The 26,191-nt window shown below is 41.5% G+C and overlaps 1 protein-coding gene across 1 annotated transcript; it reads left to right on the forward strand.

Annotated features, from left to right (window-relative positions):
* On the forward strand, positions 1-25,977 carry ZRSR2 (zinc finger CCCH-type, RNA binding motif and serine/arginine rich 2). Its single transcript, XM_065901035.1, has 11 exons — positions 1-41; positions 443-522; positions 4,008-4,098; positions 8,281-8,389; positions 8,583-8,669; positions 11,470-11,508; positions 12,115-12,233; positions 18,532-18,745; positions 22,453-22,508; positions 23,284-23,393; positions 25,469-25,977. The coding sequence occupies exons 1-11, from the start codon at positions 1-3 to the stop codon at positions 25,927-25,929; spliced, it is 1,407 nt and encodes a 468-aa protein (XP_065757107.1). The 3' UTR covers positions 25,930-25,977.
* The last annotated feature ends 214 nt before the right edge of the window (positions 25,978-26,191 follow it).

Below are 26,191 nucleotides of genomic sequence, written 5' to 3' on the forward strand. Positions count from 1 at the left end.
ATGGCGGCGTCCGAGAAAATGATGTTTCCGGAGAAGCTAAGGTGAGCTGGGTTGGGGGAGGTGAGCTGACAAGAAAAGGGGACGGAGCGGACCGAGGCTGGGTTGAAGGATTTGCAGGCAGAAAGGGAGCTGGACCAAGCAGATAAGCCACCGCGGCAGCTCGATCCCTTCCCTCGGCGCGCCCCGGACTGTCCGCGGGCATCTGTGGGCTCAGGGAGGCGAGGAGGGGTACAGGTGACGGGATGGAGAAGACCTGCCGTCTGCGCAGGGGATGGCGAGGCGATGGTAAAAGCATGCTCTGTAATTAAAACACGGGAAGCAAGGTTTCACTTTCGAGCGCCCAAACGAGTTCCTGTCATTGGGCGCGGAGGAGAGGGGAGCTCAGGCAGCGTTGCAGGTGCGGCCACTGACGCTGGAGTGTGTTTGTGTCTTGTTTTTCCAGCCACAAAAAGTACAGGGCCTCCCTGAAGAAGGAGAAACGAAAGAAACGTCGGCAGGAACTCGCTCGACTGAGAGACTCAGGTAATGGATTCATCCTTTTTTCTGTGCATGAAACTGCTCCCCCGACTCCCGTCCTGAGGCCCCAGTGTCAGAAGGAAAGCAAGTACCGTATCCGAAAAAGAATTGCTGTGGCCACGGCCTCTCAAAAAGTTGTGTTAGACCCATGTCAGAAACAATGTTAACGTACTCAAGGGGTGGGGGGGAAGTCACGGTGAATCATCAGCCACTGATTACGTGTTAAGTATTTATGAAGTATCTAATATTACAGGTGCAGGCATTACGAATTACAGTAGCTAGCACAGCCTTTGCACATAGTAAGTATTCGGTGAATAGTTCTTTTTGTAAAACCAGCAGGAGTCGAGGGTTTTAGACACTTTGCAAGTTTTTCTTAAACTTCACTAACATGAGAGACCCCTTGTTGACATTATTTAAATATATATGCATAAAATTAGTTGTGAAACTTACTTGACTTATAAAGCAATATACTTACAAATCACAAAACCAAGTGAAATTATACAATTATACATCCAGTCCCCTGCAGTGGAAGCTCAGAGTCTTAACCACTGGACCACCAGGGAAGTCCCCATATCTACATTAATGTAATGTTAGGGATGATGGGAAATAGATGCTCACAACGTGAATATGGTACTGAGTGGAGTTTGGAATGCCACTACTACTGTTGCCCTGTGGTTATTTATCACTTTTTTTTCCTATTAAAATACTGTGGAACCTTGATCTGTACTGATGGTGGTGTCATTTGGCCTTCATGGCAGAATCTAACATTTGTATATTAAACCTACCTGTTTAATGAACTTAGTTGTAAAGTTGTATAGTGTAGTTATAAATGCAGATGAAAGCACTGAAATCACGCAGGAGTACTGAGTTATAATGGTTACCATACACATTAGCCAGAATATGCCTGTTAAATTATCCTAGACAATTCTTGAAGTCCACAGACTCAAGGAACCAGGATTCTCCAGCCTTGAGAAAATAGCCATGGAGGTTTTACTTACCATTGGAGTTACCTTGTAACTGTTTCAGTAGCATTACATGGGATACTTAGAATGGAAGGGGCAGTGCGTTACCCTGCAGCCTGTATTAGCATCTCTGTTTTATTCGTTCAAAACTGGCCCACTAGAGGCAGGATAAAGCATCAGGGATAAAAGGAAAAACAGGTTAGGTTGGCGTTATTGATGCCCTTAGTGATTTCCCACCCTCCTTAAAGTTTTCAGCTTCCTTACTTTGTTTTCTTGTAACATGCCCCCACTTTTTAAAAGTCTTCTTTTTCTTTACATATTTTAAATCCAACATATTCCATTGATTTTTTATTCCCCTTTAACTTTGTAAAGTGCATTTGGAGTGAGCCTCTGTGAATAGGCAGGTGGATGTGTCCTTTGGCAGTTTAGTCAATTGAAGGATGCAGCTCACTGGTCTGCTCGTGATTATATATGGCTAATGAGAGATCCAAGACTAAGCGCTTGTCTCTGGATGGCTGCTCCTGCTTTGGCCTACTCCAACTCACAATTCTTTACTTAGTGGTGCTTCATGAATAGTGTGGTCTACCAAATACTGCTGTGGGTTGTAGCACACGTTGCATGGGCAAACATTACAGAAGGCTAGAATATAGAAGTATTCTGTAAGGATTGCTATAAGAGTGAATTGGCAAGTGATTGGTAGAAATTTCTGGAGTATCAACCTCTCTATTACAGGTAGCCTCTTTAGCCCCCAGTTCTACTTGAAATAATCTGAAACGAGCTGCATTATCAGAAATTAAGGTAACATGAAGGATAAAGAGCAAGTTGCAAAATTGTAGCATGATTCCATATACAGTTACATGTACAATACAATTAGATATACACTTGACCCTTAAACAACATGGGTTTTGAACTGCTCAGGTCCACTTATATGTGGATTTGTTTCAATAGTAAACACTATTGTACTACATGGTCTGCAGTTGGTTGAATCCAAGGATGCAGAACCACAGATACAGAGGAATCATGGATGTGGAGAGCCGACTCTAAGTTATACGTGGATTTTCAACTGCGTGGAGGGCCAGTGCCCATTAACCACTGCATTGTTCAAGGGTCAGCTGTATGGTGATTATCTAGGACTGGGTGGGCCTTTGGTTAGACCTATACTTAATATATGTGACAGACAATATCTTTTTCCTTTTAGCCTGAGATCTTCTGTTATATTTCCTTAAGATCACTTCAGTTTTCCTCCTTTTTTCCCCTCAAATTTAAATTCTGAGTAGAAGAGGATATAAATTTTTATTATATTAAAACTTATTTTCCCATGTTTTCATTTTATTTTTATTTTTTTGCGGTACGGCGGGCCTCTCACTGTTGTGGTCTCTCCCATTGTGGAGCACAGGCTCCGGACGCGCAGGCTCAGCGGCCATGGCTCACGGGCCCAGCCGCTCCGCAGCATGTGGGATCTTCCCGGACCGGGGCACAAACCCGTGTCCCCTGCATCAGCAGGCGGACTCTCAACCACTGCGCCACTAGGGAAGCCCCCATGTTTTTATTTTGAAAATGTTCCAATGTACAGAAAGTTGAAAAAATGGTTCAATAAACATCCATGAACCCTTCGTCTAGATTTGTCAATTGTTAACATTTTGCCTTACTTTCTCTCTATGTATAGATAGATAGATCCATATGTACAAATTTTTTCTGAACCCTTTGCATATCAGTTGCATATACATACCCCTTACCCCTAAATACTTCAGCCTGCATCTCTTAAGAATAAGGACCATAATACTAAACAAATAAAGGAACATTAATTCAGTAATATATATACAGGCCATATTTAAACTTTCCCAATTCAAGTTTGATTATTTTGAAAAGCTCAAGCCAGTTGTCTTGTGGAATGCTCTGCATTCTAGATTAGTCTGTCTTCTGATTGGCTTCAGGTTACACTCTATAGCAAAATACTACAAAGCTGATGCTGTGTAGCTCTCATTGCATACATCAGGGGGCCTCTCATGTCAAGTTGTTCCACTCCTAATGATGCAAGTGTGGTCTAAGTGTTGCCAATCAGATGGCTCCATTGTAAAAGATGTTCCTGCCTTTGTAATTAGTACTCGTCTGAGGGCTGATATTTTGAGATAGTGTAAATAAATATCCTCTTCCCAAATAAATATCCTCTTCCTACAGTGGGGTGCAGAAGTGAGGACTTTTCTACTTAAGTCTTTCTACATTTTTTAGTTGCCATTCTTCTATACAGGTGGATGTTCCCTCTCACACCTCACCATCTTTTGGGGTATCACTATGGAACCATCAATAAATTTTTTAAGTTTAATGTGTTATCTACTACCATTATTGTTCTTTTCAGTGTTCACATTGTTCCAATTTGGGCGATCGGGGCCCTTTATTATTAGAAAGTTTTAAAAACAGGTTTGTACCATATTTGTAAAGATGAAAAATTGTATGTAAGTTTTTCCCTGAATTATTGACCAAGGTTTTGTAATATACAGATAGTGTACTAAAACATTGACATTCCTTCAGGACTCTCACAGAAGGAGGAGGAGGAGACAGCGGCGGATGCCTTTATTGAAGAACAACGACGAGAAGAAGAGAGGCTGCTGGAGAGAGAGAGGTCAGCACTGATTGAAGCGCTTCCTGCGAACCCAGTTATTTTACTTGAATATCCTAAATCTTCGCTAACTAGGGCGGGTCTTCTTTATACAATCTTATACAAAATAGGTCTTATAAAATACCCTGGATAAACTGTTTAAACCGCTAGCTGATGGGCTGAAAAAAGATATTGTCTTTAAAAAAAAAAAAAAGTATTATTCACTCTTTTTGCTCATTGGTAAATGTTTTTGAAAAAAAATCCAAATAATTAAGAAATGTAAAAGTATTATTCACTCTTTTTGCTCATTGGTAAATGTTTTTGAAAAAAAATCCAAATAATTAAGAAGTGTAAAAGTATTATTCACTCTTTTTGCTCATTGGTAAATGTTTTTGAAAAAAAATCCAAATAATTAAGAAGTGTAAACAGTGAAAGGGCTTCAGTAAACTCAACACACCAAAGATAGCCCCAATAAGAAGGTAAGAAAGAAACTATAGATGTAGTATATATGTATATTTCTATCGTGGGATGATATTTATACCTATTTTTCTATAAATTGCTTTTTTCGCTATATAGGACATTTATTTCAGTGTTGGTGCAGAGATCTAATTCAACCATTTCAATAGCAACACAGTATCCATTGTATGACTGGCATAATTTATTTTCTATTCATAATTTATAGTTCTCTACTGATGGACATTCAGGTTATTTACTATTAAATAACATTCACTTACCATGTACTATTAATTTACTCTTATTTACTATTAATTTATTATTATTTTGCATTCAGGCTTTTTACTATTATAAAAAAGTTGCAGTGAGTATCCATGATTATAAATCCATGGTAATTGTCCTATTATTTCCTTAGGAAAATGCCTAGAGGAGAAGTACACGTAAAAGGCAGATGGGCAGGTAGAAAGGGCATCCAGATTGCAGTTTGCAGCCTTTCCAAGAGTGAAGCAAGGTGCCCATCTCTCCACACCTTCACTCACACTAGGCGTTATCAGTTCTTAAAACTCCTTTAGTGAAAAGTCATATTTCATTGTTTCAAATGTACATTTAAAAAAATTTTTTTATTAGAGTATAGTTGATTTACAATGTTGTGTTTGTTTCTGCTGTATAGCAAAGTGTATCAGTTATACATATACATATATATACTCTTTTTTAGATTATTTTCCCATATAGGCCATTACAGAGTATTGAGAAGAGTTCAAATGTACACTTCTTAATTAGTAGGGTTGAATATCTTTTTATATATTATCTATTTGTAGCTTGCTTAGTTCTTGCACCTTTCTCTTTTGGGTTTCATTTTTTTTTAAGTTTATTGTGTAAGCAATGTTATTACTTGATTAAGGATATTAATCCTTTATCTGTCCTGTGTGTGATGTATATTTTTCTCATTTGTCATCAGTCCTAACTTGGCTTATCGTGTTACTCACATAATTTGATCTCCATGTCGTCAATTTCATCGTGTTATCTAGCCTTGATGTCTGATTTCAAAAGGCCGCCCCCATCCCCAGATGACAAAAATATTCTGCTCTTTTTCTCTTTTGGTATTTTTCAGGGGGTAGTTTATTTTTTATTCCCCAAGTGGTACACAGTAATATGAATCTGCTTAATGCTACTCGACTGTACACTTAAATGGTTAAAATGGTAAATTTTATGGTATGTATACATTGCCACAATAAAAAATAAATAATTTTTTAAAGGAGAAAAAACTTTATAGGTCCTGTCTAGCTATTTAGTGTGTTCACTGGAAATGTTGCTTCTTTTCTTGTAATTAGTTCCTGTTACCCAAATAAGCACATAAATAGGTGGAAATATGAAAATGCTGAAAAAAAAAAAAGTAGTAATGATTGGGAACAGGGAGTTGGATTCAGCCAGATCTGCATTGCAGTCCTGGCCCTGCTACTTACTAGCTGTGTTCAAGTTGCTTAATCTCTCTAAGCTTCAATTTCCTCGCCTTAAATATGGACATAAACAGGGACTTTCCTGGTGGTCTAGTGGTTAGGACTCCACGCTTCCACTGCAGGGGGCACGGGTTCGATCCCTGGTTGGAGAACTAAGATCTCACATGATGCAGCCAAAAAAAAAAACCATCGATCATAGTACCTACAGCATAGAATTGGGGAGATTAAATGAGATTAATGAGGTGGTAAGTGTATAGCGCTTAACGTAGCGTGAGCAGATAGGAGATGCTGTAATATCTCTGGTTGTTCTTACTACTAGAGATTTCTGTAATGATAAAGATGATATGTATAGCATGAAATAGGGAAGTCATTTTTCTTGCTTTCCCATTTACTTAGATGCTTCTTTTAAATCACATACACATGTCTTTGTGTTCCCTTGATTTTTGTTTATTCCTGTACGAGTTGCATAATACTTTATTGTTGAAAAGCAGGAAATTTATTTGAAAATACTGAATGGCTTTATGTACTACTTAAAAGGATGTGTATAGTGTCAAAGGTAAACAGAGCCGGACATTAAAGTGCAGGAACAAACTTTATTCAGTAACTCCTGACAGTAGGGGAAGACCTGAGCTCCATTCTGGTTTGTGCAGAGGCGATTTAGGCATTTAAAAGGGAGAATGAGGAAAGTGAACAGTACCAGGAGTTGATCCCTGTGAAGGTGACCAGGAAGCTGTGTTCATTAGTGGGCAGTTAGGGAAGTTAGGGCTTTATCCTCCCACAGAGACTGGGAGCCAGAGGCCTCATCCTTCTTAATGACTGCATTTCCCAGGAATGGCTCTCAGGCCCTTGAGAGAGACCCTTATGAGCTGTAAGAGACACATATTCATAATTACGAGCCCTTTTGAGTGATGCTCTAGGAGAGGGAAGGCAGAGGCCTATTATCAGGTGTTGGCCAGAGCAAACAGTCCATTTTCTAGGCAGCATTGAGTTTTCTCAGGCAGGCATTTTAATGTCTTGGGGGGTGGGAGGTGATGGGGTCATCCTAGGGACACAGCCTTATGCTGCTAAAAGGCATGCTAGAGTTTGCTCAAGTCTCTTAGTGCAGGGGGTTGACAGAGTTATGTGCCCAGAGTTCTAGAGTTCTCAGTATTATATCCAAGTTACTAAGTTTTAAAGTTTGTAATATTTTACTTTTTTGTGGTCTTAAATGTATATACACTTTGGTTCAGTTTATTTACAATGAATATCTTCCTCAAAAGGTTTATGAATCAGAGTTCTGCACACTGAAACATTTACGTATACTCTATGACATACACAGGAACGTTGACACATGCAACATGCCAGTGTCTACTATGGCTAAAAGATGGGTTCCTGGAATCTGTAGTTGGAAATGGAATACTTTTTCCCATCAAGTATTTGAAATTGTGGTTGGGTCCCCAGACTAGACATAAAACCTTATTTAACTGCTAATGTCCCTGAAGTAATATAGAACAGTTTCTCATATTTCATTTTCCTTTTACAAATTCAGTGGGAAAATGCAGTCTAGGTTTTAAACACTTAATCGGCTAATAAACTTTTGAAATATAACCCATCTTTAAGTTGGAAACTTGTGGTATTAGATATCTGAGACACCATTTTAAGATAAGATCACTCTTTATAATTGGTCATTTCAAAAAATAAACTAGACACCCACTAATCTGTTTTTGTAACTCTTTGTCATCTTTTCTTACAACCTGTAGCTTTCTTTATTTTAAAGACACGATCACGATGTAGTTCTATTTTTCTTCTCTCAGCAGTTAGGTGCTTGGGGCAAACCACAGGAGTCTCTCAGCTGTAAAGAGTAGAAGTCCAAGGGTTTACAGCAGGAGATGTCAGGTTTTTATCATGCTGCAATCCTGCGATGGGCACATTCAAAATGCATAGAACAGGAAGGGTGGTACTTCCTGAATGTGAAAAGCTGGATGTTACTCACTTTATTGGCACCCACACATCACTGTGGTCAACCTAAAGGGAAAGCTAGAGTGTCATTGTTTTGTGTAAAGATATTACAGATAGGAAATGTAGAAGTAGTGATTTTATGCTGTCACCCTCTAGGAGGATATGCTAAAATGTAGTGCTTTTCCAATATCACTACTCACCTCTCGATCCTCTTACCTCCACTTAACTGCTTTCTAGAAAATATCTTTCATGATACTTTCGTCATTCCCAAAATCCCATTTGCTATCATATATGTGTGTGGATGTATTTGTAGATTAGTGTCCATTCCTTTTATCTGATCACATCGTTACATCAATAGGCAAAAATTACATGAGGAGTGGTTGCTGCGGGAACAGAAGGCACAAGAAGAATTCAGAATAAAGAAGGAAAAGGAAGAGGCGGCTAGAAAACGGCAGGAAGAGCAAGAGGTATGGTATTAATCAGATAGCCAGTTAACCAAAATGACTCTCATTGAGTTACATACCTTGAACTTTAAAAATCGGATATTATCCATTTTACCAGTGTTAAAGTTTTTCATTTATTTGCCCCATATGTGAAATGTTGTAAAAAAGTGAGTCTGAAAAATAATTACCTTTCTTCTTTCTTTTTTCCTCTGTAAAGAGAAAGTTAAAGGAAGAATGGGAAGAACAGCAGAGAAAAGAGAGAGAAGAGGAGCAGCAGAAGCTACAGGAGAAGAAGGAAAGAGAGGTGATTCCCGTCACAGGAGGATAGATGCACTGCGTATCCTCTTAGTGAGCAGATGGGGCGGGTGATAGGCTTGAAGGATAAGCTACAGGCATGTCAGGTTTGGACTTGGTTTTTTCTTTAGAAAGAGTCATGTTTTTAGTTTGGATATACACTAGCGTTTCCTTATGATGCTCTTCTTTGGGTGGGTGCTGTGGCAGATGCCTTAAATGAAGGTTTTCCTTCATCTCTGCCGACCTTACTCTCTATACCAGGGATTGGCCAACTTTTTCTGTAAAGAGCCAGAGTAAACATTTTAGGCTTTATGGTCTGTATGGTCTTTGTTGAAAATGTCCAACTCTGCCAGTGTCCCGTGAAAGCAGCCATAGGTGACACGAAAATGAAGGGTGTTGCCATGTTCTAATAAAACCTTACTGTTGTATTGATTAAAAATCGGCAGCTGGCCCCTGCCTTACACTTTGTACCACTCTAGAGCAAATGGTGTTCTTCGGAGGTTTTGCTGTATATGGGTTGACTTACTTAGAGAATACTATTTTGTATAGTTTCCACCTTTGTTTGATTCATAAGAGACTTCACTGCTTTGGACGTGTCAGCGAGAACTAATAGATTGAAAGAAGTCAGACTCAAATATTGAGGGATGAGGAAATATTTTTTGTTATTAAATCTTGACTTCCTTTCTAACTTGTGCTATAAAGGCAATTGTAGCTAACCTATAGTTGCTCACACACAAAAAAAGAATCTATAAGGTATATGTATATATCCTCTATATCTTCCAGGATTGTTTTTAAAGATTGCTTTGGTCTATTTTGCTGCTGTTCCTTAACAGTGTATTTATTTCAAAGATACCACAGCTCATCTTTCCTTGACTGATTCATCAGGATGTATCTTTTCTGTGATAATGCTATGTATGAATAGCATAAAATTGGGTAATCACCAGATTACGGGGGAAAATGCATTTGTTTACATCCTGGTCATGATGGGGTAGAAGCAACCTTTGTTTCTTTTGTCTCAGGCCATCAGTTAATTCCAGTGCAAATTTTAAATACCCTTATTTGAGTACTGCTTTCTAGATGAGGCGAGATCATGCTAAGTTTTTAGGGGGCAGGAAAATTGTTTGGAGCTTGTTATTTTTTTAGTAGAGAGTAATAAATTCCCATTTTAACAGTGGAATGTTCTTCAACTGAGGTCTTTCTGGCACCAGATAAAAGCTAACGCTTTTGTTTCAAAGGAAGTCTGGTGAGACATTAGGGAGAAGTGGGTAAAATGAAGTCGATTCTAAGCATATATAAAGGGATCTGCATTCTTTGTTTCTCCTGTAAGCTAGATGCTTCTCTAGGGGTTGGAGATAGGGCAGCGAAAAAGATCTGTACTCACTGAGTTCGGTTTCTAGATGACGGAACTGAATATAAGCAAGCAAAAAAGGTCATTTGAAGTGCTCTAAGGTAATGTTAAGTGGTATAAAGGAATAAAGCATTAGAAAAAAAAAAGAAATAAGGCAGAATGTCATGTGACAGAGTGATCGGGGTAGGAAAGTACTTCTTCCGATTGCCTGTCCAGGAAGACGTCTCCAAGGAGAAGCCGACGTGTGAGCTGACGCCTGAATGCAGAGATCTCAGAGAGAAGGGCTCCAGGCAGAGGGGGGACGCCCTGAGCGTGGAGCTGAACGGAGGTCAGGGTGCCTGAATCCTAGAGACCAAAGGAAAGAGCAGCAGGGGTGGGGAGGAAGTCAGGAGGGTAGGCAGGGTCATTCATGTAAGGCCTCCTGGGTGGGAAGGACGAGTTTGGATTTTACCTAAAGTGTCATGGGAAGCCATTAAAGGGTTTTTAATCAGGGATTGACTTCATCTAATTTATATCGTTACTTTTAACAGATCATTCTAACTTTTGTATAAAGAATGGGGGATGGGGGTGGGGAGTGGTGACCAAGGAGGCAAGAGTGGATATATGGTGACCAGTTAGAAGGCTGCTGTTCCAGACAGGACATGATGGTGGTTTGGATGACAGTAGTGCTTAATACAGAGAAGTACAGAGATTTGGGGTGAGTCGTGGCACAGTCAACGGAACTCTAGCTGGTAGGCTGAATGGACTGGGAAGGGAATTCAAGTCATACTTTTAGCTTTTTAGTTTGAGCAGGTGGTCAGATGGCAACACCGTTTACTGAGATGGGCATTTAGATGGGCAAGGGGTAGGCAAGAGTGAGGTTTGTTTTGAGCACGTTAAGTTACTGAGGACCCTTACATGGCCAGGCAGAGTTAATCAAGTAAGCAGCTAGACATATGAGTCTTCTATGTAATGCTTTAAGGAGCTAGGGAAGAGAAGTCTGTCGAACATAATTTAAAACTTATTTAAATGCCAAGGAGGTCAAAATTTACTGGCATATTTCAGGACTGACTTTGCCTTATCGGAAAGTTTGAGATTTTGTATCAATCCCAGTTGCTGCTGTTCATGTCATAATGTAGCATCTGTTAAATGTCTGTGATGTTTCAGCTAGCATTGTCTTTTATGATATTCACTAATACCTCATCTTAAAAACTAGAATGTGGAATATATGTTCAAATCTACTAAATACTACTCTTACTGAAATTATTAGAAGACTATGTTTTGCAATGTGTGCTGTTAAATGTCCTAGTTGAATGAAGACTCTCAGCTATATGTGCTATAGAAAGCAAATTAGAACCTGAAGCCTTTTGTGTGCATAAGTTTTTTTAAAAATTGTGACACATGAGATTCTTAACCAGAGAAACCAGATGTGACTTACCTGACTTTGAGGTTTTCATTAGTCCTATGTTTGCACCATTTGTAGGAAGCTGTGCAGAAGATGCTGGAGCAGGCTGAAAATGAGGTATTTTCAAAACCTTTCATTAAGAATTTGAGACCGATGAACATTTCTTTAAAAACAATATTTCCAATAATGTTAATTTCATGGTAAGCTACTTAGATCCTGTCTGAATGTGGGAATCTCCTGTGTGGCTCTGTGCTTTGTACCGCAGCAACAACAAAATTGAACTGATGAACAAAAGCAAAGGTTACCCTGGTGGACTGGACTTGTTTATAGTCCTTAAAGTGTGTGTAACCAGCATCACACACGCTTAAGCCCCGATGGATGGTTTAACTTGATTCACAGTAACTTAGATTGGTCTCAGGGGGTGGTTCCCTAAGAAGTCCTTCAACCCTTTTAGGAATGGATGGACAGAAGGGAAACCTTGGTGACTGCTCCTGGTAGCCATATCGATGCCTGATGATGGGCAGTGACTGGGAGCCAGGAGAGACATACAGCCCCTGTCTCACGACAATTGTTTGTAGAGTCTAGATTGTGTGATACAACTTGAATGTGTATATTCTTACATGAATCGGTTTTATTTTTGACCAAAATATTTCGAATACCTTTTAAACATTTACTTCTTCATGGATTTTTAACACCAAGTAAAGTCATGGTTATTTTTAACAGTTGGAAAATGGCACCACATGGCAAAACCCAGAACCACCCATGGAATTGAGGATAATGGAAAAAGATCGAGCTAATTGTCCATTCTACAGTAAAACAGGAGCTTGCAGATTCGGAGATAGGTAACCAATTTTGCTTTATTGTGTCAGAGTTAAGTGACTCAAAATGTTGAGGTTTTTGAGTTGGCACGGGCTGGAGTTTGAAATGTTCATAGGCATCTGCTGCATTCTTGCTGCTGCTCCGGTTCCCCCAGCTGAGCATCCCCTGCTCCCTCCACACCCCCATACCTCTTCTCTGGGTGGGCTTCGTCCAGTTCTCTGGCAGGGCTTCCTTTGCGTTCCTCCCACAGCTATCTGAAGACCTTTTGCTTTTATTTCCTTCCTGCACTTGTATTAGTCCACATGGGACAGCTGGGATGGGGAAATAATCTATTTCAAAAGACTGGAGCAGTCTGGCTTTATTTTTTGAATGGCAAACACTGTACACAAAAGAGGCTTTAAAAACTGGCATGCCGGGCTTCCCTGGTGGCGCAGTGGTTAAGAATCTGCCTGCCGATGCAGGGGACGCGGGTTCGTGCCCCGGTCCGGGAAGATCCCACATGCTGCGGAGCGGCTGGGCCCGTGAGCCATGGCCGCTGGGCCTGCGCGTCCAGAGCCTGTGCTCCGCAACGGGAGAGGCCACAACAGCGAGAGGCCCGCGTACCGCAAAAAAAAAAACCCCAAAACTGGCATGCCCAAAGGGATATCTGTGAAAGACAGGATCCGAGTGAGTAGAGGAAAATTCTAATACACGTTCTCAGTCTGCTCTGATTCAGGAACAGACACCAGGTTCAACATCTGGCTTTAGCGGCTGTCAAGGTGGGAAAGTTACTTAAGCCCTCTGTGCCTTAGTTCCCTCACCTGTAAAATGGGGATTAAAAGCAGTACCCCTCGGGCTTCCCTGGTGGCGCAGTGGTTGAGAATCTGCCTACCAATGCAGGGAACACGGGTTCGAGCCCTGGTCTGGGAAGATCCCACATGCCACGGAGCAACTAGGCCCGTGAGCCACAACTACTGAGCCTGCGCGTCTGGAGCTTGTGCTCCGGAACAAGAGAGGCCGCAACGGTGAGAGGCCCGCGCACCGCGATGAGGAGTGGCCCCTGCTCTCCGCAACTGGAGAAAGCCCTCGCACAGAAACGAAGACCCAACACAGCCAAAAATAACTAAATAAAATAAATAAATAAATAAAATAAAATAAAAAAAAGCAGTACCCCTCTTCTAAGGCAGTTGTGAGTGAATGCAGGGAAAGCAGGGAGAACATGGCAGGCCCATGGCAAGTTCTGAGTGTTTGCTCGTATTTTCATTTCGTTACTGTTGCCCTTATTCTCTGAGACACTCTGCTTCCCTCCCTCTTTTGGATCAATGATTTTAAAACAAGACATTCATGTGGAAAACTAAGTGTTGATGTTTTCATTCATTTAGCAAATATTTCAATACCAACTGTGCCAGGCAATGGTGAGTTTTATAATTTGGCTTGTTTATGAATGAACAGCTTAAAGTAGATAAATAATTCATAATGGTGAGTAAATCCATCTGAGGCAAAATCTAATTATTACTTTTCATTCTGCAGAAGAAAAGATCTAATTATATCTTAGTGTCCTATTCATCATAAAAAGGGATATGAATAGGCAAATTCATATGTATTTAATGAGAAACTGTATGTTGTCTCTCATGTTTATTTTATTCATAAAATTTTCCATGCTGTTTTATTTCCTTCTTTGAAAATGTGAACCTTCTCTAGCTTTCTCTTTCTTTTTTAATTTAAGCCTTCACATCATTTTACATTTTTTAAGAACAGTGGTTCTCAACCCTGGATGCACACTAGGATCATTTAGAAAGCTTGAAAAAAATTATGTCCTACCTCAAATTGATTAAATCAGAGTTTCTGAGACTTGGGCACCCTAATTTTTGAAATGTACTCAGGTGTTTCTGATGGGCCCAGGATTGAGAGTCACTAATGTAGGATTTGTGACTCCTCTTATATTTTATAGCTGGGATTGTATATGCCCAGAATACCTGTGAAAGGATTCACAGGATCCGGTCAATAGTGAAAGTCTCCTCTTGAGGAACTGGGAACTAAGGAGGGGAGAAAGACTTTACCCCCCTTCGTATCCTTAGAAGTGTTTCCCAAATGTATGTTTAATTTCATCAAAATAGTAATAATTGGGGCTTCCCTGGTGGTGCAGTGGTTGAGAGTCTGCCTGCCAATGCAGGGGACACGGGTTCGTGCCCCGGTCCAGGAAGATCCCACATGCCGCGGAGCGGCTGGGCCCGTGAGCCATGGCCGCTGAGCCTGCGCGTCCGGAACCTGTGCTCCGCAATGGGAGAGGCCACAGCAGTGAGAGGCCCGCGTACAGAAAAAAAAAAAAAAAACAAAATAGTAATGATTGATGTAAAACATCCCCCACCAAAGATAAAGTGTACAGTGACTTAGCTTTGAAAGACAGTTGAGACTCAGTGTGAGTCACCTTTGCATTGGCGGGGGTGGGGTAGGGGTGGGGAATTGAACCAAATTGTATGTAAGGTTTCCCAGCTGCAGGAGTCCTCAATTATGATATGTCTATAACATTTCCCTAAATGTGAAGACTTGTGGTCATCGGATTCTGGAGTCTTCTGCTGGGCATAAGTGAGAGAAGGGGAGATGTCCTAAGTGGTTTCAGGAAATCAGTTGACAGTACTTATTTGTGAAAAGGGGAATGGACTCTCAGGCTCTCAAAACCCATCCCTGAGGGCCGTTTCAAGGAAATATTGACGGTGGTCAGCTTAGTTTGTGAACCTTTCTTAATATATTCACAGGCATGTGAAATTTCACCATCACAACTATCAAAAAACAGTATGAGAGCGATTTGGGTATTTGCATGATTCAAGTGATCAGTTGTGAAATAAGATTCCATGAAACCAGCAATTACAAAATCCAGCACCATCCCTTCAAACAAAGATACTGCCCCCCTTTCACAGAGAGCCCCAGTGACTTGCTCCAGATCATACAACTGTTCTTTTCTGTTAAGGTCTGTCGCAACATCAGGCACTCCCATAAGCTAAGCATTTCTTTGGTTGCTTTGTTTTCGTAATTAGTACGAGTTTGATTCTAGAACCTTTTTGCACTTGGAGTCACAGCTTTGAGGGGAGTTCAATTTTTTTTTTTTTTTGGTCCTAAAAGAACATAATCACTGATGAAAAGTAAAATTTATTAATCAGAGTAGTTATTTATACCTCACTTGTTTCCAGAAGTGATTTAAAGAAGGCTCACAGGGCTTCCCTGGTGGCACAGTGGTTAAGAATCTGCCTGCCAATGCAGGGTACACGGGTTCGATCCCTGGCCTGGGAGGGTCCCACATTCCACGGAGCAACTAAGCCCGTGTGCCACAACTACTGAGCCTGAGCTCTAGAACCCACGTGCCACAACTACTGAAGCCTGTGCGCCTAGAGCCCGTGGTCCGCAACAAGAGAAGCCACCGCAATGAGAAGCCAGCGCACCGCAACAAAGACCCAGCACAGCCATAAATAAATAAATAAATTTACGAAAAATAAAATAAAGAAGGCTCACAATCTACTACACTAAGTTTAATAAAATAAAAGAAATTGAAAGCAAGGAAAGGAGAAGAAAGTGAGTTATTGTGAACGTACAATACATTTGGCTTTGGAGTTGTATCCATCCCAGGCAGAAATGAGCTATGTAGTTCTTACCAAAAAGGAAATGAGTGGGATCTCTGGAAAGACAAAGATTTTCCAGGCATCAGAGTCTAAATGTTTCTCCCGTGGAATACTATATAAAGACATTGAGTAGGAAGGTGGACAGTAACTTTGATAGATGTTTTATTAACAGTTGCATATGTAATTTTCATGAGAATATTTCTCACAAAAACCTTCAGTAAATAATCACAGCCTACCTTTAGCATGTAGCTTGATTCTATAAAGGACAAAGGTAGTGGGTGCCTGGAGTGCTCCCCTGAAAAAAGAAAAAGAGGCATAGTCAGTTAGCTCTACCTGAGTGGGCATTTGGAGACCCATGCCATTTATTGGCTGTCCTTTGGTTAAGATAGTGTCCAACTACATGATTTTGTGGCAGTCTTACTTGATTCAAGGATCTGAGTAAATAGCATGGCCTAAACCAGGAGTCCCCAAACATGGCTAACCTTCAGGACCAGGTGGGGAGTTACTCTGAAAACATGGGTTCCCCACTCTTGGAGTTCTGAACAGATGGTCTAGGGCAGGACCTGAGAAATCTCAGTTCTTCCCAGGTGATTCTGAGAATCACATGGGTTTGGTACCACAACTTTAGACTGCCTTCCCAAATATCTCTTGTCTTAGCTGACTTTTCAGTAGAACCTATAGGGCTGGCCTTAAATGCGCTCAGATTATATGGACTATCTCTAGGCCAAGTGGGATTTTTCCCTAGATGGGGACTTTGGTGCTGTTCCAAAACTCACAAATGTTCATTTGACATCCTGGGTACTAGAGCCAAGTTCATTCAGTTATGATAATCCCATGAGAATTTTAACCTTGTTAAATTGGTTTCTCATTTAATTCTGTATGTGCTCCATACTTGTAAAATTCTGGTTCTGCTAACACTGCCAACCAGGTTGAATCCTCGTTCTTTTTTCTGTGGGTATTTGTCCTTGGGAAGATGGATCTCATTACAAGGTCTCTGACTGAATAATCTAGGAGGGTCCTTTGAAAAATAGAAAATTTCACTTTAATGAACACAGATTGCCCATTTCTGAGCTGGGCATGGTGTATGCGGGGCATTCTGTGTGCATTGTCTCACTAGGTGTACAGATGTATGTTACAGACACTGGAAAGTGAGCATGAGTTAAACGTTTATTCATTTCAGGGCCATTGTTTTTTTCTAACACCTGCCTTGTTTTTCAACTTTTTTTCTTCCAAAGTTCTGGGGATTTTTTTCTAAAGTTCTTGTTTTAACTAATTTTTAAACTAGAAATTTAATCAGGAAAATTTTGATGATTTGGAATCCTAAACTGCATTTTTTTCCTTCATTTTACTTGAGGAGAAGGAAGTAAATAAGAAAGTAAACTCATATAAAAGATTTTTTAAAAAAATTACTCAGTTACAACCCGGTCCAGTTTAAGCTATGAAAAGAAAATTGTTCTTCACAATGGTTAACCTTCATTAAAGAGAAATTCCTTACATTTAGCACATCATATAACACACAGGCAGTAGACTGTCGATAAGCTCGGATCTCTGGGATCTTCTCTCCCCAGCCATGTGACCTGGGTACGTGTGCTTCTCTAGGCCTCACTTTCTTTCTTTCAAAGTGGAGAAAATACTAGCCCTGGCTGTCCTAACAGTTTGCAAGGATCAGAAAAAGAATATAAAAATGCCATGAAAACTATGAAATGCGATCCATTTAGCTGAAACTCTCAGAATACCCTTTTCTCTAAGTGTCGGGTTTGTTGGCGATTGTATGGAACCAGGATTGCACTGTTCTCACCTTGTCCGGAGTCCCATGCTCGGTGTCTGTGTGCCTTTCATCACGGTCCGTCATGCCCATGCATCTCTTTCCCGGTGCTTCCACATGTGTAAGGCTTCCTGAACTTCAGTAAAAGGCAGCTGAATGGCATCTGAACTTGGAAATAATTCCCAACCTTACATTTTAATGAGACCCAATATATTGGTCAGTTTTAGAACAGTTTTTTTTTTTTTAATGCTGGATACTATTTTTTAAAATAAATTTATTTATTTTTGGCTGCGTTGGGTCTTTGTTGCTGCGCGCGGGCCTTCTCTAGTAGCGGCGAGCGGGGGCTACTCTTCGTTGCGGTGCACGGGCTTCTCATTGCGGTGGCTTCTCTTGTTGCGGAACTCGGGCTCTTGACGTGCGAGCTTCAGTAGTTGTGGCTCGTGGGCTCTAGAGCGCAGGCTCAGTAGTTGTGCACGGGCTCAGTTGCTCCACGGCATGTGGGATCTTCCCGGACCAGGGCTCGAACCCATGTCCCCTGCATTGGCAGGTGGATTCTTAACCACTGCACCACCAGGGAAGCCCTTAGAACAGTTTTTGTTTTTTGTTTTTTTTGCGGTACGTGGGCCTCTCACTGTTGTGGCCTCTCCCATTGCAGAGCACAGGCTCCGGACGTGCAGGCTCAGCGGCCATGGCTCATGGGCCCAGCTGCTCCGCGGCATGCGGGATCTTCCCGGACCGGGGCACAAACCCGTGTCCCCTGCATTGGCAGGCGGACTCTCAACCACTGCGCCACCAGGGAAGCCCTAGAACAGTTTTAAGTGTTGAAATTTAAAGTCTGAATGGGGTTTATCATCTTACAGTTCAGTTGAAACAGCTAAGTTGCTTGAGTATCTCAGTTTAAAGCAAGCCTTTTATGTGTAATTTCTCACCATTGGAATGCTGAAGTTTTTCCTTCATACGCAGGTGTTCACGTAAACACAATTTCCCGGCATCAAGTCCCACCCTTCTTATTAAAAGCATGTTTACGACTTTCGGGATGGAGCAGTGCAGAAGGGACGACTATGACCCCGACGCAAGTCTGGAGTACAGCGAAGAGGAAACCTACCAGCAGTTTCTGGACTTCTATGACGATGTGCTCCCCGAGTTCAAGAACGTGGGGAAAGTGATACAGTTCAAGGTGGGCACATGCAGTGCGCGTGGAGGACGGGACTAGTTTACCTCCCTCTGAAGCACCGGATGGGATGGGAAAGCGAGGGCACAGGCTCTCTGCCTGGGTGGGATGTGCGCTATGGTGGAGGGCCTGGCGCCATGTTGGAAGGAAATGTTAATTCTTTCTCTCTCTCTCTCTCCATCCACCTCATTGCCATTACGGTTGAGGTACTACTTGAAATCTTAAACAGGTACTAGCATGACATTTCCTGGGTTCTGAGGTTTTGATGGGAAAAGATATTTCATCCATTCAGTACCTTTATGGTCCCATTCTTTTGCAGCCTGTGAATTCTCTGCATAAGGTCCTCTGCAGATAGGTATCCAAGCGTTCGCTTAGGGGCTGCGTATGATGCGGAATGCCCTCCCTCCCGTGGTCGGTCTCCCCTAGAGCCGAGGAGAGCAGAGTGTGACAATCCTCTACTTACTCCACCTACCGAGGTGGTTGATTTGTTGTTACTGTATTGTGTTGATGGTGCCTGCTTGCAGCTTCCACCCAAGGTGCATGTTCTTTCTTCTGGAGCTCCCCAAGAACATAAACCTTGATTCCTTTTCCTTTTTTATTTTTACTTTGTTTTTATTCACTGAATACTCTCAATACTGAAAATAGTGTTCCCAGAGTCATGGTTTGTGATGCAGCATAGGGGGTAAAAGAAGTGTTCAGATTACAGAGTTATTTTAAAACATTCCTTAAAGCAAGCGTGAAGTCAGGTGTAATGGCTGCTGCTCCTGGGCCCAGTGGTCAAATCCTAGCACAGTGAAGTCTCCTGCTGTCTGCGATTTGATCAGATCCGAACCTGAATGATTTTGTTATGTTAGGATGGGGGAAATGGCCCATAATTTGGAAAGAGATAGGAATAAAGCTGTGAATTTTTTCTGCTAGTTGGAAATGACAGTGGAAATTTGGAACAGCTAAGAAACAGAGCAACTGTAGCCCTCGTGAAATTCAAGGCTATCCTTCTTACTACTGATTTCAAGATTTTAAAAAATTCTTTAGAATTTCTCTTTCCCCTTTACCTTTTCTTTCTGTTGCATGCGCTTTCCCGTCTTCACAGTACTTCTAAGTGCCTGGCCACACACGACTCGGTGCCACGTGAGAAGCACCGCTGAGGAGCTGGTGTGCTGACTAGCCGTGGGCTCTTTGCCTCTTTGTGCCTTTTCCTCATCCCTGAAGGGCGAGGACTGGACTACATCAGTGTTTTCCCGCATGGGGTCCCTACATCATACTGCTTCTGGGAAGTTAGTGCTGGAGCTTTCAACACCTCAGGCTGCTTAATGGAAATCACCCCCATTATCTGCAACAGGCCGTACCTACTAACCGTGGAGTTTTTTTTTTCTTTTGTTGAGAATTCTGTCAGCCAGGCTCATGCTAATCATGTTGGCAGTTATAAATGGAAAGCTGTTTAATAAACTTTTAGTAGAAAAATTTCCAAAACATCAAATTCATCATGGAAAATTAATAACGGGTCTTTGAGAACCACTGGCTTAAATGATCTCTAAGGGCCCTGGTGCGGCTCACGTGGCCTCCTGGGGCCTTTCAGTCTTCCTTCTCTCTCTCTCTTTTTTTTTTTTTAAAAGATTTCGAGAAGCATGTGGGATCTTATCTCCCCAACTCCCTGACTAGGGATCAAACCCGCACCCCCTGCATTGGAAGGCGGAAGGTGAAGTCTTAACCACTGGCCCACCAGGAAAGTCCCCAGTCTTCCTTTTTTTTCTTTTTTTTAAAATAAATTTATCTATTTATTTATTTTATTTTTGGCTGCGTTGGCCTTTGTTGCTGCATACAGGCTTTCTCTAGTTGCAGTGAGCGGGGGCTACTCTTCGTTGCGGCGCGTGGGCTTCTGTTGCAGTGCCTTCTCTTGTTGTGGAGCACGGGCTCTAGGTGTGCGGGCTCAGTAGTTGTGGCTCATGGGCTCTAGAGCTCAGGCTCAGTAGTTGTGGCGCACGGGCTTAGTTGCTCCACAGCATGTGGGGTCTTCCTGGACCAGGGCTCGAACCCATGTCCCCTGCCTTGGCAGGCGGATTCTTAACCACTGCGCCACTAGGTAAACCCCCCCAGTCTTCCTTCTAAGGATGGTGTCAGTCAGTACTGTCAGTCAGTACGCATCCTGCCTCTCTTGGGATGCTCTGATAAAAATACTCTGCAACTAAGTTGTAAAATTATATTGATAGATTCATTTTGAAAAGAAATGCTAAACATTAGTATGAATATTTGAGGACTTTTTTTTTTTTTTTTTTTTTTTGCGGTACGCGGGCCTCTCACTGTTGTGGCTTCTCCCGTTGCAGAGCACAGGCTCCGACGCTCAGGCTCAGCGGCCATGGCTCACGGGCCCAGCCGCTCCACGGCATGTGGGATCTTCCCGGACCGGGGCACGAGCCCGTGTCCCCTGCATCGGCAGGCGGACTCTCAACCACTGCGCCACCAGGGAAGCCCTGAGGACCTTTTTATACCATTATGTAAAACGAAATCAGATTTGTCATTTTTTAAGACAAATGGTCAATGTTCACCCTCACAAGTAATGGGAACAGTGCATATTAAAATGAGATGTTATTCATACCCATCGGGAAAAAAATTATGAATTCTAATATCAAGCATGGGCGAGGTTGTGTAAATTAGTAAAACCACTTTAGAGAGCAGTTTGTCAGTACCTAGCGAGGTTGAAAGTACATGGAACCTACAAATCAGCATACTACTTCCGGTCATGCACACTAGACAAAGCCCTACCGCCCAGAGAGGCATTCAGGCATGCTGACTGCATCGCTGTTTGTTGATGAAAAATTGGAAGCACCTTGGATATGCATCATTAGAGGAGTGGATAAATATATTTGATAATTTGATATAGCCAGTATTCAGTAGTTTAAAATGAGTCATTAAGTTTACATGATTACATCTTGAAAAAAGGATGTGAAATAAATATTATTTATATAAAATTTTAAAATGTACAAAGCCATACTGTATATTGTTTATCAATATATATACGTGCTTCTTAGCATATATGTACATAAATATGTGTATACCCATACGTACATAACAGACATACACTTCTTTGTATGTCTGTACATAATATATGTATTTTATGGCACACATATGATATGTGTGTATATGCCTGTCTGTGTGTATGTATGGCTGTGGGTATTGTGTCTGTGCAGATAGGGGTGTGTGTGTGTGTGTGTTTGGAATGTGAAGGTTACACCCAACCTCAGGATAGTGTTCACCTATGTGATGGAGGAGGGAGAAGAATAGGATGGAAGGGCTTCAACTGGGTCTTTCATGTTTTATGTATTTAAACATTCTCAGTCAAAAATGGAAAATGTTAGTGTTAAATCTGGGTGGTGTATATAGGGGCTGATTTCTAGTCTCTGTATTTTTTTTCTTTTTTTAAAATAGTCTCTGTATTTTTATGCATGTGTGAAGCATTTCATATCTTTGGACAAAAAAGAATCAGGATCAACAGGGATCAGGTAATTGGGGCCTGCAACACTACCGTCTGCTGAAGTATGCCTTAAATAGACGTAAGAGTGGGGTAGTATCTTAATTTTGGAATCTTTGATTGATAACAACTTTTGGTAATGTTGGCCTGGACAAAAAATGCGTTTGATGACTGGAGGGCTTCTTTTCCTTAGGTTTTTGCCTTTTTTGTTTGTTTTTTAATGATGGAATTCTTCATTGCTCCTTAGGTCAGCTGCAACTTGGAACCTCATCTGAGGGGCAATGTGTATGTTCAATATCAATCGTAAGTATTCTAAACATAAAGATCTTCACATTTGTCACAATATAGTGTTGTGATTACATTGACATCTGGGATTTTTCCACTGAATATATACCTTTCATATGCATGGTATTTTAAAAAATGTAAATATTAAGAGCTGACCTAGAAATATGGAAAGGATTAGAAAACTATATATTTGTATTTCATTTTTCATATACTTAGAGTTTTTAATTTTTGCATTATAGTTAATTTTTTACTTATATAATTTTAAAATTAAAACACAAACTGAAAAGGGATAACTAGAATAGAGAACCCCAAATAAAAGCCCCAAATAATTTCAGTGTGCATTTGGCCCGCTAAGAAAGCAAGCAGTTAGTGTGTTGTTTCTGCTCGTCTTGCTGTTTCCCTGTGCTGCCATGGCTAATGGGATAAATTAACCATTGTATTGAATAATAGGAAGGACAGCATCTGAGCTGAGAAGGAACAGGCAGTGACAATGGAAAACACTTCTGCATTTTTAATGGTCCAGTCTTTTGGTTTAAGAAGCCTTGACTCAAGTAGATTTCCTTGCATCAAAACCTCTGGGAGGGTTGGTTAAAAAAAACTAAAAAACAAAACGGTTCCTGAATAAGGTGAGCTTCAAGGACCTTGAATGCTGTAACAAGGACTCCCTAGGTAGCACAAAAGCAGTGAACTAGGTGGTCCTACAGTAAACAAATACAAGGGTTAATTAACAATAGGGTTAATCTGCATATTAGAAAGTTACTCTAAAGTGCATCCTTTAATTTGTGGTTTCAAGGGAAGAAGAATGCCAAGCAGCCCTTTCTCTGTTTAATGGACGGTGGTACGCGGGAAGACAGCTTCAGTGCGAATTCTGCCCAGTGACCCGATGGAAAATGGCAATTTGTGGTAAAATACAACGTGACTTTTTTCCCCACTGTTCCACTGTCATATAAAGGAATAGTTTTAGGAAAAAAAACCAACCTTTTAAAGGTGTGAAGCATAGCTTTTGCCTCACCTGGTAGATGAGCAGATATCATTATGTAAAGTACATCACAGTTTAGACCTGTAACCGACCTTGCGGGTCACTTTATGGATGAGGTAACTGGGGTCACAATGTATAGGTGACAGAGTCGGTGCTCGAAGTCCTGGGCTCTGCAGGAAGCCTGAGAAGTTGTGTCTATCAGGGACGCCGTCTCCTGATTGCAGTCTCAGAAGTGTTTTCTATTCATTGGCTCCTCACTTGAGCTGGGTTTTTTCCCATCTTTATCCGTAATGAACCTTCTGTCATCTTTGCCACCTGAAACATTACCTATGACACTTCCTGCCTTATTGAAATACAAGCTTTTGTGTCGTAAAGATTGATTATAGCTGTAGAACCTGGTCAGGGCACATTCAGTCAGGCTGACTCATCAGACAGTGGCTGCCAAGTCAGGAAATGAGTCAGTCCTATGAGTAGCTGGCAATTTTGAAGGGCTCATTCTGTTTTGATTTCTATCAGATGGGCTTCGCCGAACCATTTCTTGTTGAAGTGCTCCGGGAGCTACGAGAGGAGCTGCCCATGCCTTACGGGACCACTTCCCTTACCCTTTGTGTTGCTTTGCTTTATACTCGCCTGCTTAAAAACCTCTTATTTCAAAATCTATAATTTATGAAGTCTGAGTCTTTGGCAACCCGGTCTTAATGGATGCTCTCACTTAAAATCCATTTATTTGAAGGGAGAAAAAAAAGGAATTTAGAATTCCTTGCTTTGGCAAACCAGAAGAACCATTAGGCCTGATTTAAAGACTGGGGTGCTGAAAGAGATGGGTCTGTTTTCTCCATTTCAGTGAGGTGCTTCTGAGTGTGACTTTGACTCCCCCAAAGCAGGAGACTATTTATTTCACTTGTTATTTTTTAAATAACAGCTTTATTTTTTCCTAGTAACTAATGAGCATTTTGTCGTGTCCTTATTATTGGATTATTGGCCACTGTATATCATCTTTGGACAGATGTCTGTTCAGATGCTTTGCCCATTTTTCATTAGGTTGTATGTCTTATTGAGTTGTAAGAGTTCTTGATATATTCTACAGACAGGTCCCTTATCGCAGATATGATTTGCAAGTATTTTCTCCCATCATGTGGGTTGTCTTTTCACGCTGATGTTGTCCTCTGAAGCACAAAAATTCTTCATTTTGAGGAAGTCCAATTTTTCTATTTTTTTTCTTTTTTTGCTTGTGCTTTTGGTGTCATATCTAAGAATCCACTGCTTAGCCCGTGTCACGAAGATTTACTTGTATGTTTTCCTCAAAGAGTTTTATAGTTTCATAGCTTACGTTTAGGACTCTGATCCATTTTGACTGACTTTTTGTATATAGTGTGTGGTATGGAGGTATTTCACTTTTAACTCTTTTACATATTTAGGGAATTCACCGCTTTTAAAAAAGTTTGAAAATCCCCAAAAGATCTCTAAATTGTTCAAGTAGATTTCACCTTTGACAAAAATCTTCCATGTTAAAAGCACCTGGTAAATTTAAAGCATTAGGCCAGTGTTTATCATCTTCTTGAAGTATAAGAAAATACAGGATCTTCTACTTATGATAGGCTCTTTCTTTTGGTCAGTGGTTTGGTCCTCCCACCGCCATGCCCTCAAAGCATGTTGCCAGGGGGACTCCCAGGGCTGGTTCTTCACTGTTAATTAGGGATCTACATTGTCAGTCAGCAGGATGGTAAAAGCCTAGAAAAAATAATGTGGTCGCCATTGGTTTGGTTGCACTGCAACACCATAATCCAGGGCATTCTGGTTAATTAAAAGTTCTTATCTGTTACTTTTCACAGTGCCCTTTGTTAGAGCATTGAATATTTTTGAAATTCGGGGAACCAAACTATGACATCAATGTACGTAAGGAGAAAATAGTCCTATCACAAGCAAACATCAGAAATGTACCTTCTGAAAAGGATGAAGTGCCAGCAGTAAATGCCGTTTCCTCACTGTGCCCCTGCAGGTTTATTTGAAATACAGCAGTGTCCAAGAGGGAAACACTGCAACTTTCTTCACGTGTTCAGAAATCCCAACAATGAATTTTGGGAAGCGAATCGAGACATGTACCTGTCTCCGGATCGGACTGGCTCCTGCTTCAGTAAGAACTCAGAGAGGAGAGAGCGGCCGGGCCGCCACGACGACTACTACAGTAGGCCGCGGAGGAGGAGGAGCCCCGGGCCGGCCCACTCCTACAAGAGGAACGGGGAGGCCGAGAGGAGGAGGAGGAGGAGCCACGGGGGCAAGAAATCCCACAAGCACGCGTCCAAAAGCCGGGAGAGGCACAGTTCCCGAAGCAGAGGAAGAAAAAGGGGCCGCAGCCGTGGCCGGGGCAGCCGCAGCCGCCGCAGCCGCAGCCGCAGCCGCAGCCGGAGCTCCTCCAGGTCCAGGAGCCGCGGCAGGAGGACGTCGGGGAGCCGAGACTGAACTCTGCACAGCCCCAAATCCAAATAAACTTACCATGTCCTTCAGTGATTATCCACCCTTTATTATGGCGGCTGCGTAGTTGGATAGAGGGCTCTCAGCTCATGTGGGTTAGCAAGTCTGGCAAAAGCCTATGTAGCCTGGAACCCTATTTTAAAATACTTCTATTCTCCGGTAATCAGTGTGCTTACTATAGAAAACCTAGAAAACATAAAATGTATACAACACAAAAATTATTTATACTCCTGACCCGTAAATATAACCG

The sequence above is a fragment of the Phocoena phocoena genome, chromosome X (genome assembly GCF_963924675.1).
Source record: "Phocoena phocoena chromosome X, mPhoPho1.1, whole genome shotgun sequence".
NCBI classification, from domain to species: Eukaryota; Metazoa; Chordata; class Mammalia; order Artiodactyla; family Phocoenidae; genus Phocoena; species Phocoena phocoena.

Coding starts and splice junctions, on each gene's coding strand:
- ZRSR2 (XM_065901035.1), top strand. CDS start 1: ATGGCGGCGTCCGAGAAAATGATGTTTCCGGAGAAGCTAAG. Junction 42..442: donor ATGTTTCCGGAGAAGCTAAG/GTGAGCTGGGTT, acceptor TTGTTTTTCCAG/CCACAAAAAGTACAGGGCCT. Junction 523..4,007: donor CGCTCGACTGAGAGACTCAG/GTAATGGATTCA, acceptor ACATTCCTTCAG/GACTCTCACAGAAGGAGGAG.